The 15,335-nt window shown below is 45.2% G+C and overlaps 2 protein-coding genes across 8 annotated transcripts in view; one reads left to right on the top strand and one right to left on the bottom strand.

Moving 5' to 3' along the window:
* Positions 1-216: 216 nt before the first annotated feature.
* LOC144701232 (D-Tyr-tRNA(Tyr) deacylase family protein) lies at positions 217-8,580 on the bottom strand. Of its 7 annotated transcripts, none has more exons than XR_013580956.1 (10): positions 8,446-8,580; positions 8,281-8,372; positions 7,979-8,045; positions 7,881-7,911; positions 7,622-7,762; positions 1,550-1,575; positions 1,407-1,465; positions 1,179-1,271; positions 684-837; positions 217-560 (listed from the first exon to the last, which is right to left on the bottom strand). XR_013580956.1 is itself a non-coding variant. In XM_078572979.1 (9 exons), exons 1-8 carry the CDS (start codon positions 8,485-8,487, stop codon positions 1,208-1,210), a joined length of 522 nt encoding a protein of 173 aa, XP_078429105.1. In that variant the 5' UTR covers positions 8,488-8,580; the 3' UTR covers positions 217-560; positions 1,179-1,207. The 7 variants fall into 7 exon arrangements, 2 of the variants coding, with proteins under 2 accessions (XP_078429105.1, XP_078429103.1); XR_013580953.1 differs by having other exon boundaries at positions 1,349-1,465; XR_013580955.1 differs by lacking the exon at positions 684-837 and having other exon boundaries at positions 1,349-1,465.
* Positions 8,581-11,379: 2,799 nt separating this feature from the next.
* Positions 11,380-15,335, top strand: part of HGO (homogentisate 1,2-dioxygenase) — a 4,009-nt gene continuing 53 nt past the window's right edge. Inside the window, exons 1-9 of the mRNA XM_078572980.1 lie at positions 11,380-11,723; positions 11,937-12,167; positions 12,558-12,637; positions 12,719-12,886; positions 13,267-13,442; positions 13,545-13,614; positions 13,695-13,849; positions 14,956-15,039; positions 15,127-15,335. The exon at positions 15,127-15,335 is cut by the window's right edge and continues 53 nt beyond it. Coding sequence (XP_078429106.1) covers positions 11,506-11,723; positions 11,937-12,167; positions 12,558-12,637; positions 12,719-12,886; positions 13,267-13,442; positions 13,545-13,614; positions 13,695-13,849; positions 14,956-15,039; positions 15,127-15,324 — 1,380 coding nt within the window. The 5' untranslated portion in view covers positions 11,380-11,505 and the 3' untranslated portion in view covers positions 15,325-15,335. The remainder of the gene's footprint in view (positions 11,724-11,936; positions 12,168-12,557; positions 12,638-12,718; positions 12,887-13,266; positions 13,443-13,544; positions 13,615-13,694; positions 13,850-14,955; positions 15,040-15,126) is intronic.

Consider the following 15,335-nt stretch of genomic DNA (forward strand, 5'->3'; position numbering starts at 1 on the left):
ACAAGAAATAAGCTACTTCTATGAACAACCAATGTTCCGAGAGTCTTATCACTGAAAAGAAGATTATAAAGGAAGTATCTATCTTGACAAACATCTGCACCACATTGTCAGTGACATGTGATCCATGGCAATGTGCCCTACAAAGACTAACCTTTTGTGATCCGTGAACCGAGATTCAGTGCCAAATACCATTCCGTGGCCCAGCTGGATGAAACATCGGAGAGGAAAACCAATTTATTCTAAACGGTAAATGCTGTCATCTATGGCATCAACCTCGTCAAAATCAATCATCCCCCATATCCCTTCAAAGTCAACATCAACAGAATTCCATGTCCAAGTTATCTCCAGCCACCCATATTTAGCATCATCATCAATGTTGTAGTCAATGTCATTGATAATTGATGCTTTTGACAGTTGATGGCTAATTGAGCATTTCTGACCCATAGGCAATTCCCAAACTCCAAAATCAACCAGGTTGGCCTTACCCTACAGTCTGCTGCCGCCAACTGATCATTCAAACATTCACCTCTCCATCTCTCTTAATTTTCTCGAGTCACTGCCTGCAGTCGTAAAGAAAAAGAGAGAGCTATTTAGGAGAGGGAGAGAGAAATATATAAATAGCAAGAGAGATCAAAATGGGAGAGATAGAGATAGATAAATAATTGGTAAGGCAGTAACCCCACCTCATCTTATGCAGGTCATATATCATCCTGAATGTCCCTGACACATGCATGTGGGATGTAGCCACATCATCAAGAAGGATGAGCTGAAATGGGCTGTGGCCTAATTTGACAAACCCATTATCTGTGGCCAAGCTGCCCTAGAAGCCCCATATGCCTAACAAATGATGTCTGGTTTAGACAACATAATGTGCAGGTCAACACAAAATTAGCAGCTCATGATAGTTTTGAATGAGCCAAATCAGGGATTAACAGACCAAACTAACATGGCTCACAGAAACAAGAATAAGTTATAAAAGTATAGAGCTTTTGCCAAAATAGTTGACGACCAAGGTTCAGACTCCGAAAATCCTGAGTGGAGGGGATTGACTTAAAAAAGAGATGTTCTACTTTCCCTGAAATAGCAATGTAACTGGTTGGAACGTATGTTTACTGTGAAATGTTTTATGTAGAGAAGCAAGAGATGATGGGAAGAAAAAAACCATGGAAGCGGCCTACCTTTTTCGTATTTTCAGCAGAAGATCTGATCATTGGCCATCTTCTTCCGCTTCAGAGGCACTCTTGGTTTCCACCCAATTTCCTTTTAAATGTCTTCAAATGAAAAGCAACTTTGACTTAAATCTACGTGATTGATGGTCACAAATAAATTTCATGTTGAAATTATTCACCAAGATAGTATCAGAATGCATCAAAATAACAGATGCATAATGCATAAGGCTATGTAACCTTGTGGCGCCAGAAGAATCTAGTTGCATCGTTACCGGGCCATCATTTGACAGGTTCACCTGCAGGAGTTTAACACAAACACAAATTTAGAGAAGAGATGTCAGAGCAGTGGACAAATATAGAATAATAATGATCCCACAAACCTTCATCATGGCTCCAAAAATTCCGTCTGGAAGAAGCAAAGAAAAAATACCAAGACGCTCAATCAATAGGATCCATAGAAAACATAACCACTTTGAAAATAATTAAATGAACTAACTGCTTAGTTGAGGGAAAGAACAAAGAAACACGTCTGAAACCAAAGGTCTGATAAGACCCAATAAATTCCGGGGTAGCTTTGTAATTTTAGATCATTTGGAGCAATTTGGTCATTTTGGTTCCAAGGTAATTTCCTTAAAATGGATGGTGCACTGAGCCTTTGGGAATCCCCTTCCCTTGGGACCTTCTATCCCTCACTGGATGAGACAAGAAGTCCCATCCATCCAGAATATGATGGGGGACCATCCAGACGATGCCGGGAAGGGACGAGTCCAACCACACCGGGCTGCTCGCGCCGACGCTCGCTACCCGGGGTTCAAGTACTCCGCGTAAGTATCATCTCATTTCATGCTTTATTTTGTTTGGGTGTATTTTCGTTTATGGACCTTACGGACTAGGCCGATGTTTGGGCCTTGTCCATGTTATTTTTCATTTCCCTTGTAACCGTTGAATAGAGGACGAACCACGTCTCGCGACGGTTCCACCTCTAACGACGTCACTTGGCACCTATCCTCCTTATATAAGGGGATAGCATGCCCCAAGTGAGATAGGCTTTTGATGAATTGAAATCTGTGTTTTCTTTCTACCTTAGTGCTAGAGAGATTTAGATAGAATTTAGAGAGAGTAGTGGGAACGTGGCTGCTCCCTTCCTCACGTCGAGACCACTCCGTGGGCCGCCGCCACACGACCTCGTCGAGATCACTCCGAGGCTGTTTCTTAAAGATTCAAGCTTTGCAATTCTTGGGTGTTGTCACCGCCCCTCGTCGAGATCACTCCGAGGACACTTCTTGAAGATCCAAGATTTGCAGCTTTGGGTGTTGTTGCCGACTACGCTTCCTCGTCGAGGTAACTCTGGGGACGTGTCGTTGTCACCTCCCATCATCAGTAACTCCACCATCAAGATTCCTCGTTCTTGCCAACAAGAATATCCAAGAAGCAAGAACGCTCCACACCATTCTTGGAGTTCTTGTGATCAAGATCAAGATCAAGACCGTGTGCCGGCCCTCCGCCGCGCGCACCCCTGTCAGCTGCAGGCCCTCCTGCCCCACCTGCGCGACCAGCCCCCCATCTCGCGGTCGCCCTCCACCCACGTGCCGGCCCTCCGCCACACGCCCCAGCCCGCCATCTCACGGCCGCACTCCGCCCGCGTGCCGACCCTCTGCCGCACGCCCCAGCCCGCGCGTGCGCCCGCACACACTGCCCAGCATCCCGCACGTCGGTGTGCCCCAGCACCGCGCCCGCGTGCCGCGCACAGCGCGCCCAAGCCCGCAGGTCCGCCTGCCGGCGCCACGCGGCAGCGGTCCTGCGCGCCCAGGCCGCGCGCGCCAAGCCCGCAGGTCCGCCTGCCGGCGCCCGCGCGGCCGCGGTCCTGCGCGCCCAGGCCCGCGCGCGCCCGCGTCTCCGCACTCCCACGAGCCCGCGGCCACCGCCGCGTTCGTGCCTGTCCTCCACGCACGCACCCAGCCCTCTGCTGCCCTAGCGCCCCTGGTCATCCTCCTCGCACTCCGGATCCTTTCCATTGGAGACTCGCCGTCTTCGGTGCCTCGCCGTCATCTTTGATTTCACCATACGTGGATATTTTGCCGTGGACTCCGCCAATCAGGTATCTTCTCATCTTTCCCCCCCATTATATTTTAGTATTATTACTTAGAGCAGTGCAGTCTTCCCCTATCGATTCCGCTACCTTGGCGAATATGCCCATTGATATAGGATAGCCACTTGTCGAGAGTTAGGATTTCATTGTGGTGAAAGGACTACTTGTTGATCCTTATACTTGGAACAACTCAGGGCCATCAAACGTCCCTTACACCGTAATCATCTAATTTGGTCTTAAGGGTCATTGGGAGTCTAACTTGATCAATATCTCTCTTAGTGGAATCCATCGGTCGTTCACCCTAGTACGTAGACGTCTCTTATTGCTCATTGGGGTTTTCTTATCGACATTCATTTCATTTAACAGAATTATCGAAATCAATCCATTACTTTTTACTGTGTTGTAATACGAACCGTCGATCCCAGTGGAATCGTATTACATCAGAATAGCGATGACAACGACGAGTTGCACAGTGAACTGTGGAGCCTGCGACACCTCCAATAATAGGGTCGAAAATTGAAGCACCAACTTTCCTAGGCGATGGCATTGAAGGGTGGCTGCGTAGCATGGAAAAATACTTCAATCCATAAGATATCGGACAAAGAGCATTTGGATAAGATGATGTCATGCTTTGAAGGATCAGCACTACAGTGATAAATCTGGACCGAAGATTGTTATATATTGTTTTGAAGAGAGATTGTTCTATATTTTAAGGAAGGAATGATTTGAAAACTGAGTTGGTACGTGATTCAGTAAAAATTTTCATACAATATCATGCAGCAGTTTCTGAACGTCAGGCAGATTGGCGCAGTCATGGAATACGATGAGTTAGAAAGGCTTCACGTGCATTTGCCGCCTGTTGAGGATGTTATATCAAGAAATCTCTTTATGAAAGGGTTTAAAGAGGACATACAGGCTGAATTGTCTAGGCAGAAACTGAGAAATCTGATGAATGATGCCCTCCAAGCAGAAAAAAGTTGAATAGTATCTATTGAGTAGGGAGTAGAAACTTCTTCAGGGGGGACGACCACCTCCAGGGGCATTTATTCGGGAAAGTTCGAAGTGATGTTGGGAATACTTTTAAAAAAAACTATATCTAAGGGAATAATGAAACATCGAAAGGGTAAGGCTTTTGGAAAGGGATGCAATTCTTGACACAAGATGAGTTGATGAGTGGTGATTTTTAACCATTGAAATTTGGGAGGATTGACCTGATTTTGGGATGCCCTTGGTTGGACACATGTTCACTGGGAAAACGGGCAATTGAGGTGGGGACAAAATTTGTAACTCATAGATGTGACCACAGCTTGTCAGACGGTATTTGAGGCCAAAGGGGGTGAATAAAATGAAAGGATTCACAAGTTCTGATGCAGGAGCTTTATCATGACAAACTAATCCTTCAAAAAGAGCATTCAACATCAAGTTTCCTAATAGTAACCCCATGACTCAGAGATACACGGTATTGAGAGAGATAGAGAGATGGAGAGATAGGGAGATAGCGAGATAGAGAGAAAGAAGCAGTGAAGAATGAGAGGGAGACAGGAAGATCATTCCCTCCAGGAGATTGGAGAAGCCACCATCCAAGCGGGAAATACTGTCTCAAGGTGAAATAGGTGGAATCACAGCAGTCACACTGGAAAAAATACCCTGGTTTGGAGAGTTGTTTTCCCCATTGAATGTGAAAGATTCTGAAATTCCACGCCCTGTTGAGTGCTCCATGCTGCCCTTCAGTGACCAGGTCTGGAGAGCATTTGAGCAGAGTTTCTTACTGGGTTGGCACCATTCATAAACAAAACCCACGATCATGTCAAGTTAGCCTCAGGTATTTTGAGAGATAAAACTGCCACCTCCTTGGGTTGTAGACAATGAGATACAACTATTCCCCAGCACTCCAGCAGTTTATTTTCGACCCTACAGGTATTCTCGGATGCAGAAGGCCAAGATCGAGAAGTTGATTCTTAAGCCAGGTGGATATCCGCGGCAGGTGTTATAACCAACAGTGAGAAGGTGAAAGGAATACCAAAATAGCCTATACCAACAACATTGAAGGAACTTCTAGGACTCTTGGGCTTAACATGGTACTATTGGGATTTTGTCATGCTTGATGATGTGAAGGCTGTCCCACTAACAGCATTATTTCAGAAAGATTCTCCCTACCGGACAGAGACCAGGCAGCAGAGGGTCTGACGACCTGAAGGTGTCTGTGTATAACTCCCATTTTAGCAATACCCCACTTCACATTACCATTTTTGTTGAAACCAACGCTTATGGCTTTGACATAAGTGTAGTTCTCATGGAAGACGGAAGACCAATTGCTTATTTCAGTCAAGCCCCGCCAAGATGAAGCAAGTCAAGTCAGCCTATGAGAGAGACCAAATCGCAATAGTTATGGCAGCGCACAAGTGGAGACATTATGTGGTGCATTTTCCATTTATCAATCACACTGACCAGTACAGTCTCAACTTCCTCCTCTCGAAGAAGCAGGTACAAGAACTTTATAGGAAATGGGAGCACAACTGCCGCGTTATGGTTTCACAATTGAATACAAGCCTTGCAAACATAATACTTCAGGAGATGAATTGTTAAGAGCACTCATATTGGCCGAGTGCAAGGTGATGGCTCCTTGTAGTTTGGGATTTTTGTTTTTTTTTTATTTTTATAAGCCGGCGCTCAGGGGATTCGAATCCCAGACCTGGTGGTCGGTGGAAGAGGCCCACTGCCACCAGGCTATGTTATGCTTTGTGTTTGTAGTTTGGGATTTGTTGATTATGATATCATTCCTGCTGAAGTATTAACATATTCCCATCACGACCAAATAATCAGTGAATTAATCCAAGATCTCCAGTATCACTCAAATCATGAATACCTAAGCAGAATGCCATTGTCCAAGGGTGGAGGGTACTATAAGCAAAAGAAGAATTCCCTCTATATTGAAGATGTATCAGTGCAGGAACTTATGAACTTATCAGAGCATCCTGAAGGACCTTAATTGGGCAGGGATAAACAAAGGCAATCAAAGATTATGTCAACCGATGCCACACTTGCCGGACCAATAAGGTTTCTTCTCTAGCACTGGGTAAATTACCTCAGCCTTTCCCAGTACCTGATCGTATTTGGGAGAAAGTTGCAATGGATTTTGAGGAAAGTCTCCTTCAGTACAGTTGTGGACCAGTTGAGTAAGTACAGCCATTTTACCCCTCTCCAACACCCTTTCACCGCAATAACATCATAGCATCCCAACAGAAAAATTATTTAACAGGGACTAAGTGTTTTCCAGTTCCTTGTGGAAGGAACTAGCCATTTTACACATGCGCTCGTTGTACCACCCCCAAACTGATGGCCGAACAGAAGTTGTACCATCCCCAGGAACGTTTCCAGGTCAGTACATGAATACCACTGTGCTGACGGAAATAGATAAAGCTGGTCAACATGGGAAAATACTCGTTTTGACTCAGGTGGTGGTGATACTTGATTTGGGAGGAAAGGCCTTCTGAGGTAGGTCTATATAAGGAGGGGACCTCAGGAGAGGTGGGCTGATAGGCTGTCTTTGGCTCCCTTGTTCGAGGTGACTGCTGCCAGATGGCAATCAGGGCTACATTGTAGAGTTTTTTCTACCAAGTCGAAGGGGATTTGGACATATTTTTTAAAGGCGGTTACTATGAGTTGGTATGTAATTTTTCGAAGATATTTAGCTGACTTTAGGATCTCAACACATTGATCCATCCCTTGCATCAGATGGTGACTCCCGCAACCCTCGAGATTCCCTACCCCTGGGATCATCTCTCCTTCATTGGATCTCCAGCTGGCTTGAGTCGATCAATCTCTACGTCATCTCTGAGCAATATCTTCCTCGGCAGGAACTTACATCAAGTTTCTTATCAAGGTCACACATACATACATCTATATTTTTGCATGATTATCATGGCATACAATGTATACAAGTGAGACCAAAAAAATATAATAAATGCGTGGTACTATCTTGGAGGATGAAGCATTTCCATTTCAACACTATGCATGGAGAATCCAGTATGAAGAGGAATTTGAGCCAGAAATAAGATCCAATGAGAATAAGCATATTGTCGGAAGTGGAATACTAGTGGGCTCGTGATATTATGTTCCAGAGGAATTCCATGCAGATCATGAACATTTTGCTCTCTTTGCAACCGAGAGATTAGAAAGAAAACGCTTGGACACCAAGTTAATTTGATAGGCAACGGATGAAATAATGGAATGATTGACTCCCAATCGTTTATTATTTCTCCACTGCTTTATGGAAGATCTGATCAAATCATTATTTTTGACACCTTTTGAACATGATAACACTAAAAGGGAAAAAAGCTAAGCAATAAACAGTAATCTTTACCTTTTACAGCGCCCGAGGAGTATGACTGCCGAAATTTCTCAACTAATTTCTCATAGAAGTCCTTTGCTTGAGGAGGAGGCATAGCGACATGAAAATCTGGTCTATTTCCCTTGAGGATGCCATATAGAGTGAACTGACTCACTGTTAAACACCCAAAATTTTGTCGCCAAATAAAGTAAAGAGAATGTCAACCCCACTTATAGTACCAACACCATAAAAAATCTCGGATGAATAGATCAACAGAGAGGGATCCACAAACCCAAAAGAACTCCATAGTTCCGCTGCATGACCTACGAAGATAATAATATCAAATAAAACCTTCCAAAGAACATACAACGAAAAGTGCCATAAGCTTACACTCTGATTCCACGGCTTTCCAGTTTTATCGTCAGGAAAAAGCCGCATATTCAAAATCTTCCGGCATCTGGGAGGTTATCAAAGCACAACGTCGTCAAGTTGAGCAAAAGTTTAAAGAAGAGAAAACTACCAAACAGCGTCTCCCCCCTAAAAAACTTGATTAAATATCGATCAGCGCCATTCCCGAAGGGATGCACAAACACTATGCCCCAATAATTTCTATCAATACGTGAATTTGAATCCACTATACGGTATGCAGCCACCAATCGACATAATCAATGTAGTTTCATAGGGAGATATACATGTAATCGGCATCAGCTTCGACGTCTAATTCGTGGAGACCGACGAGGACGAGCAGGCCTGGCCCAATCTCGGACACAATGTGCCCTTCAACCTATCAAAAATCTCCATCAAATTCATGCTCGATCCAAAAAATCAGATGGCATTCGCTGCAATCCTCTTCGTACCTCTACACTGGCCGATGTTACGCGCTGTACCACAGCTCTCATGGCCACGCCGCGCTTCTCTTCTCTACCTGCTTGTCTGCTCTCAACTCTTTTCTGGCATCTTATTTATATCGTCCGTTTATATAAATCGGGTCACAAAACCGTTACTCCGAACCGCACTCGGTCATGCTATCGGATCCTGACCGTTGGAGAAGCTACAGACTAGGCTTGTTAGGCGAAAGATGGATGACGGATGACGCTTTCATACGGAAGGAATGGCACTGAACGGACTTCCGTTCCATCATCCGTCCACTTCATTTCCTTTCGTCTGGAAACTCAATTCATATTTCACCAAGAATGAAATTTAAAAGGAAACATAAAAAATAAAATTAACAAGGTTCATTACTCCAGCCATTTCAAATAGAGTTGGACATTTAGGACCGAGGACCAGTTTGACCAGACCGAACTGGGATTGTAGGTCCTCCATTTGAGGGTGGACCGGTTTGTCAAACAGTTTTAGGTCCAAGAGTGAACTAGACTGGAACCGGAAGTATACTTTTTAATATTTACTTAATATTTTTTATAAAATTCTAAAAATATCAAGTCGAACTCAATGGAGAGGTTTCTATTGACAAATCATATATTTGACCTGGGCACCCATTTGATGTGGAGGATATTTAGAATTACTGTGAACATACATTTTATACTTTGACTTTGACATTGACTAGTCAAAGCGACCAGAGCGGGACCAAACACGAACGCACTTGAACCAGACGAAAGATTAGGAAAGGTTTTGATCTTTGCTAAAAACACAGACCAGACGGGTACAATCAAATCCTAATTACAACCATCGTGGGGTCATTCTCTATTCCGTTCCGTCCAGACCGTCTACAAGAAACAGAACTAAATTACAGACTAAGAAATGATGTAACACGACAGACGTCAGGATCAAACGGCTCGTGTTACACACAGGGATGGCGAGGGCAATCATGTCATGTAGGAAAGCTGACTAATATGGCGTCATGTAAGTGATGATGCAACAATGAAATCACTGAGAAGTATAAATTTGATGTCGATGTACACCAACGACCATTCAGCTATGGTAAACGTGACCTGAAAATGACACTAGGCTCCCGATGATCTGGACATCGGGTTGAAGGCCGACGGTGTGAGCTCGGCTACTGCCACTTTTGCCGCACACCCTTGACGGTCTAAACTAAGGACGTATTGATTGAAATCCTAATTCTCGGAACGTGAATCCTATCTATCACTAATCTAACTCCGGCGGTGGAGAAAATGTTTGGAGACAGTGAAAGAAATAATATAATGCCGAGAGATAATTGATGAGCAAACAAGGAGCGGTAGGGCCAGGCAGTGTCTGATTCGGCAGCAGTAGAAGGCAAGCAATACGTCGGCGCGATGATGATGAAAGTAGGCGCGGCGGCGCAAGTAGGCGCAGCAGCGCAAGTAGGCGCAGTGGTGCAAGTAGGTGTGGTGGCGCAAGTACGCGCGACGGCGCAAGTAGGCGTGGCGGCGCAAGCAGACGGCTTGTCACGATGACGGACATGGTGGCAAGGCACCACAGTGATTGGCCCGGCGGCGAGGTGCGGGGATGGATGTAGCGACGGGCACGGTGGCAAAACTGCGGCTAAAGTTGCGGAGGCAGCAAGGCACGGTGGCGTAGCCGCTACAAGACAAGGTGGCAGGAAGGCGACGAGGCATGTAACTATGACTGGGAATCGCGTTTGTGACCTCAGGTGTGGCCGTGGTGGCAGCTAGAGGCCGTGGCTGTGAATGCAGGCACGACGGCGCATAGGCGACACAGGGAGCGGTGGTCACGGACAAGAAGGCCTGGCAATGGCGGCGGTGGGACTCCAGTAGTGGCGGCAGCGCTCTGCGGCGCTTGCGGGATGTTGTGACGGCTGCGGGCGGCTGCCATGGCGGGCGCGGGTGCTGCTTAGGGGCTGCGGGCAGCGCTGGGCGGCCGGGGGCGGCGCTGGGCAGCGCTGGGCGGCCTCGAGAGGTGCTGGGCGACCCCGCGAGGCAGCGGTCGGAGCTCTGCCAAAGGCGTCGGCAGCAGCAGTTTTTGGTGAAGACGACAGCAGTTTCCGGCGAACCCCAGTGTTTTTTCTCTCTCTCCTAACTTCACAGTGGCATTTTCGTATATATGGTAAAAATTAAAAAAACACTAAAAACTCAAGAAAAATCCTTTAAAATCATATTTTCTTCGATCTTTATTCTATTCTCTTCTTATCGGTGGGCCCCACCTTTTATAGGGGCAAATATGGGCCTTCCTCTTTAGAAATAAAGGAGTGAAAGCCCAATTAAAAGTCATTAGGGCCCCTAACAGGAGAGAGAGACACACTAACACGCCCACACATGAGCTAACACACATGCAAACATGTAGGTTCGTATAGCGGTCCAAACACGTGCGAATAAACAAAAACAACCACATACGCAGTCGGCATACAAGGCGTACTAAACAAAAAAAATATAAGAAAAGATAACGTCAAACCTTTGTGGCCCGTTGACGAGGCCGGGTACTCTGAAGGCTGGGTCTCGCACGTGAGCCCTCGTTTGATGAACTGGTTCGATGGAGTCTTCGAAGCAGGATGGACACCCGTCAAGAAAGACATTTAAGAAGACCAAAGTTACACATATTGAATCTTAATTACATTAAATTAATAATTGAAAAGAGCATACATAATTTGTGAGGTCTGAGAAGTTTCACTATTAGACCAAGATCAGATTTAAACTCCACGTCCGCTCATACGGCTGAAATATCCAGGCCGTTGGATCAGACCCAGACGGGATATTGGCTCCGGGCCGTTGGATCGGCAAGGGCACCCGAACATATCCAGATTTAAACTCCACGTCAGATCCAACGCCGGACGGTCAAGAGTAGGAGAGAGAAAGCGAATGGATTTATTATAAATAAAACATGAGGTGGCCGCAAGAGGAGAAGCCACGTGGCGAAGGCGCGAGAAGTTCGGAGAGTTCTACCAACCACGGAAATTCGCCGCCGGGAAGCCACTTCAACGAAGAAGAAGAAGAAGAAGAAAAGCTTCGAATTGATCGAAAATGGAGTCGTCCAATCTCGACGATGGCCATGGCGAGGAAGCTGTCGCCTGGAATCAACTTTCCTACCTCGCCGGCTTTGGAAACCACTTCTCCTCAGAGGCGAAGCCCGGTGCCCTACCTCTCGGGCAGAACAGTCCCTTGTCCTGCCCCTACGGCCTCTACGCAGAGCAAATCTCCGGCACATCCTTCACCAGCCCCCGCAAATTGAATCAGAGAAGGTATGGTGCTGATCGGAGCCGGCATACAGCAATTCATCGCTAGTTCTTGCGGAATTCTTCAATTTTTCGTCTCGATGGTTCGAATTGCCGAAACATGATCATACCGTGTCGCAGTTCTTGTAATAAATGGATTATGAGCTTTATAGAACATGACAAAATTCTATGCAAATTCTTGTTAGTATTTGATGATAACATTTGGGGTTTTATGCGCAGCTGGTTCTACAGGATCAAACCATCAGTAACGCATGAACCGTTTTATCCGCGCCTCCCTCGTCAAAACCGCCTCGTCAGTGAATTCAATCACACAACGTCTTTGGCCACGCCGACACAGATGCGCTGGAAGCCTGTGAATGATCCTGAGATCCCAACTGACTTTATCGACGGGCTTTATACAGTATGTGGTGCGGGGAGTTCGTTCCTTCGACATGGCTATGCAATTCACATGTAATTCGCATTTGTTGATCTTGGGGACTTCAATTTTATGATTTTTTCTTTGCGTGGTTTTTCTCTTATACTGGTACCGAGTCATAATCGTTTTCAGGTTCTCATTTCCCTGGCCTCTTCTAAGTTCTAGATTATTATTTGTGGAATCTCAATTACATTAATTGTGGAAATAGTAAAACTGTTGTTAGTGCTGTATCTTCCTAATTCTTTAAACTTGTCGGCTCATTTACCTTTTATGTTATTATGGAGGTATTTTAGCAACTCTTCCTCGTGTAATTAATGTATGATACCAACGAATTATATTGTGAATCATGTAGCTTTTCATACCATGATTCATACATTGCCACTGTCAGATGCTGTAATTGTTTAACGTTTCAAACATGCGTCAAGGTATGCTGCCAACGAATCCATGGTTGACTCTGCATTCTGCAATGCTGATGGTGATTTTCTAATTGTTCCACAGAAAGGAAGTAAGTGGGTCATCGCAGAAATAGTTCTTTATTCGCCAGGGTTTTTATTTTAAGACTTTTTTCATCTTATTCTTTGAGCAGGGCTGTGGATAACGACAGAGTGCGGTAGAATTAAGGTGTCTCCTGGTGAAATCGTTGTTCTTCCTCAGGGTTTCCGATTCTCTGTTCAGCTGCCCGACGGCCCTTCGCGCGGTTATGTATCTGAAGTTTTTGGATCGCATTTCCAACTTCCGGATCTTGGACCAATAGGTACCCGTTTAATACCCGATAATCTTTCTTTCGGATCTTCCACGACAGTGTAATATTTGACTTGACATTGACTATAGAGTAAATTTCCAACATGATTCATACCTCAATTTGATACATTCTGATACCACCACGAACTGAATTACCAATATTTTTTATTGAGCACTATTTATACTGCGGTAATTATCTGAATAAGACAATTTGGCTAATGTTTGATCGGATCGATTTTTCGATTTAGCGATATACAATTGATCTATCGGATTGACCCTCTAGCGAAATGACGATCGAGAACGTGAATCAATCGAGTTATCGGACGAATCTTTCGATCAGATTTCGATCTCCACCCCTAATTATAGTATAGCGTCATCACTGGTACAATACAGGGGCTAATGGTCTCGCCAGCGAAAGAGATTTCATGGTTCCCGTTGCATGGTTTGAGAGCAAAATCCGCCCGGGTTATACGATTATCCAGAAATTCGGCGGCGAGCTTTTCACCGCAAAGCAAAACTTTTCTCCCTTTAATGTGGTCGCCTGGCATGGGAACTATGTACCATACAAGGTTAGTATCTGCTTTCTTTCGGATCAATTTATCATCTCTTATGGGTTTTAGAAAATGGAAAATTAATCTAATTGTCTAGATTCTTCAATGTAACTGCGTCAGTACGATCTGAGTAAGTTCTGCCCTTTCAATACTGTGCTGATTGATCACGGGGATCCCTCCGTGAACACAGGTAACAATTATCATGTCCTTCAGTTGTCGCTAGTAGTCATTTACTAATTTATTAAATCAATTTATTATAATTTTAATCAGTCCTGACGGCTCCTTCGGATAAGCCTGGCGTTGCGATTCTGGACTTCGTTATTTTCCCGCCCCGCTGGCTTGTCGCCGAGCACACGTTTCGCCCGCCGTATTACCATCGCAACTGTATGAGCGAATTCATGGGCCTGATTTACGGCGATTACGAGGTTCTCTCTCTCTCTCTCTCTCTCTCTCTCTCTCTCTCTTTAGCACTCTGTGTTTGTCTGTCTCTCTCTCTCTCTCTCTCTCTCTCTCTCTCTCTCTTTCTCTATAGCACTCTGTGTTTGTCTGTCAGTCTCTCTCTCTCTCTCTCTAGCACTCAGTGTTTGTCTGTCATTCTCTCTTTCTCTCTCTCTCTCTATAACACTCTGTGTTTGTCTGTCAGTCTCTCTTTCTCTCTCTCTCTCTCTCTCTTTATAAATCACTCTCTGTCTGTCACTCAGTCTCCCTTTCTCTCTCTCTCTCTCTAAATCACTCTCTGTCTGTCACTCTCTCTCTCTCTCTCTCTCTCTCCCCCCCAATCACTCTGTGTTAGTCTGTCAGTCTCTCTCTCTCTCTCTATGTATCACTCTGTAAATCTTTCAGTTTCCCTTTCTATCTCTCTCTCCATAAATCACTCTCTGCATATCTTTCAGTCTCCCTTTCGATCCCTCTCCATAAGTCACTCTGTGTCTATCTCTCAGTCTTCCTTCCTCTCTTTCTCTGTATAATCACTCTGTGTTGTCTGTTAGTCTTTCTCTCTCTCTATAAATCACTGTCTATCGATCAGTCTTCCGTTCTCTCTCTCTCTCTCTATAACCACTCTGAGTATGTTCAGTCTCCATTTCTCTCTCTATACAAATCACTCTCTGTCTATCTTTCAGTCTTCCTTTCTCTCTTCCTCTGTATAAATAACTCTCTATTTGACAGTGCTTGTCTGACAGTATCTTTCTCTCTCTCTCTCTGTCTGTCTCTCTCTCTCTCTCTCTATATATATATATATCACTGTCTGACTGTGTCTGTCTCCCTCTCTATTAATCTCTGTCTATCAGTCTCACTTTCTTTTCTCTGTCTCTCTGTCTATCTGCCACCCTGCGTTTATCTCTCTCTTTCTCTCTCTCCTCTATCTGGCTGTGTCTCTGTAACCTTCCATCTCTCTCTTCCACTCGGTATCTCTCTCTCTCCTCTGTATGACAGCAGTAAATCTATCGCTATATCTCTCAGTTCATCTATCCACCAATATATGTGTATATATCTTGCTCATGTACATAGTATGGATGATGGGATTGAGCAGGCAAAGGCGGAGGGGTTTCTCCCAGGGGGCGCGAGCCTGCACAGCTGCATGACCCCGCACGGGCCGGACACGAAGACCTACGAGGTGGGTACATCGCAATTTTTAATTTTGTTGCTACATTTATTTATTTATTTATTTATTTTCTGTTGTTTAATATGGTGGGGGGAGTAGGCGACGGTGGGGAGGGGAGGGGATGCGGGTCCGGTGCGGGTATCGGAGACGATGGCGTTCATGTTTGAGAGCAGTCTGATTCCGCGTGTGTGTCCCTGGGCCATGGAGTCGCCCGAACTGGACCGCGACTATTACCAGTGCTGGATCGGCCTCCGCTCCCATTTCTCCCCGGATGACACCCCACCCACCCATCCCTGAACTTTGTTATT

The sequence above is a fragment of the Wolffia australiana genome, chromosome 3 (genome assembly GCF_029677425.1).
Source record: "Wolffia australiana isolate 7733 chromosome 3, ASM2967742v1".
Classification (NCBI taxonomy): domain Eukaryota; kingdom Viridiplantae; phylum Streptophyta; class Magnoliopsida; order Alismatales; family Araceae; genus Wolffia; species Wolffia australiana.

Excerpts from the sequence above, each read along its gene's own strand:
- LOC144701232 (XM_078572979.1), bottom strand. The coding sequence starts at position 8,487 with ATGAGAGCTGTGGTACAGCGCGTAACATCGGCCAGTGTAGAG. Across the intron at positions 8,046-8,280 it reads GAAGCTGATGCCGATTACAT|ATGCCGGAAGATTTTGAATA; the intron begins GTATATCTCCCT and ends ATAACCTCCCAG. Across the intron at positions 1,576-7,621 it reads CTCCTCGGGCGCTGTAAAAG|ACGGAATTTTTGGAGCCATG; the intron begins GTAAAGATTACT and ends TGCTTCTTCCAG.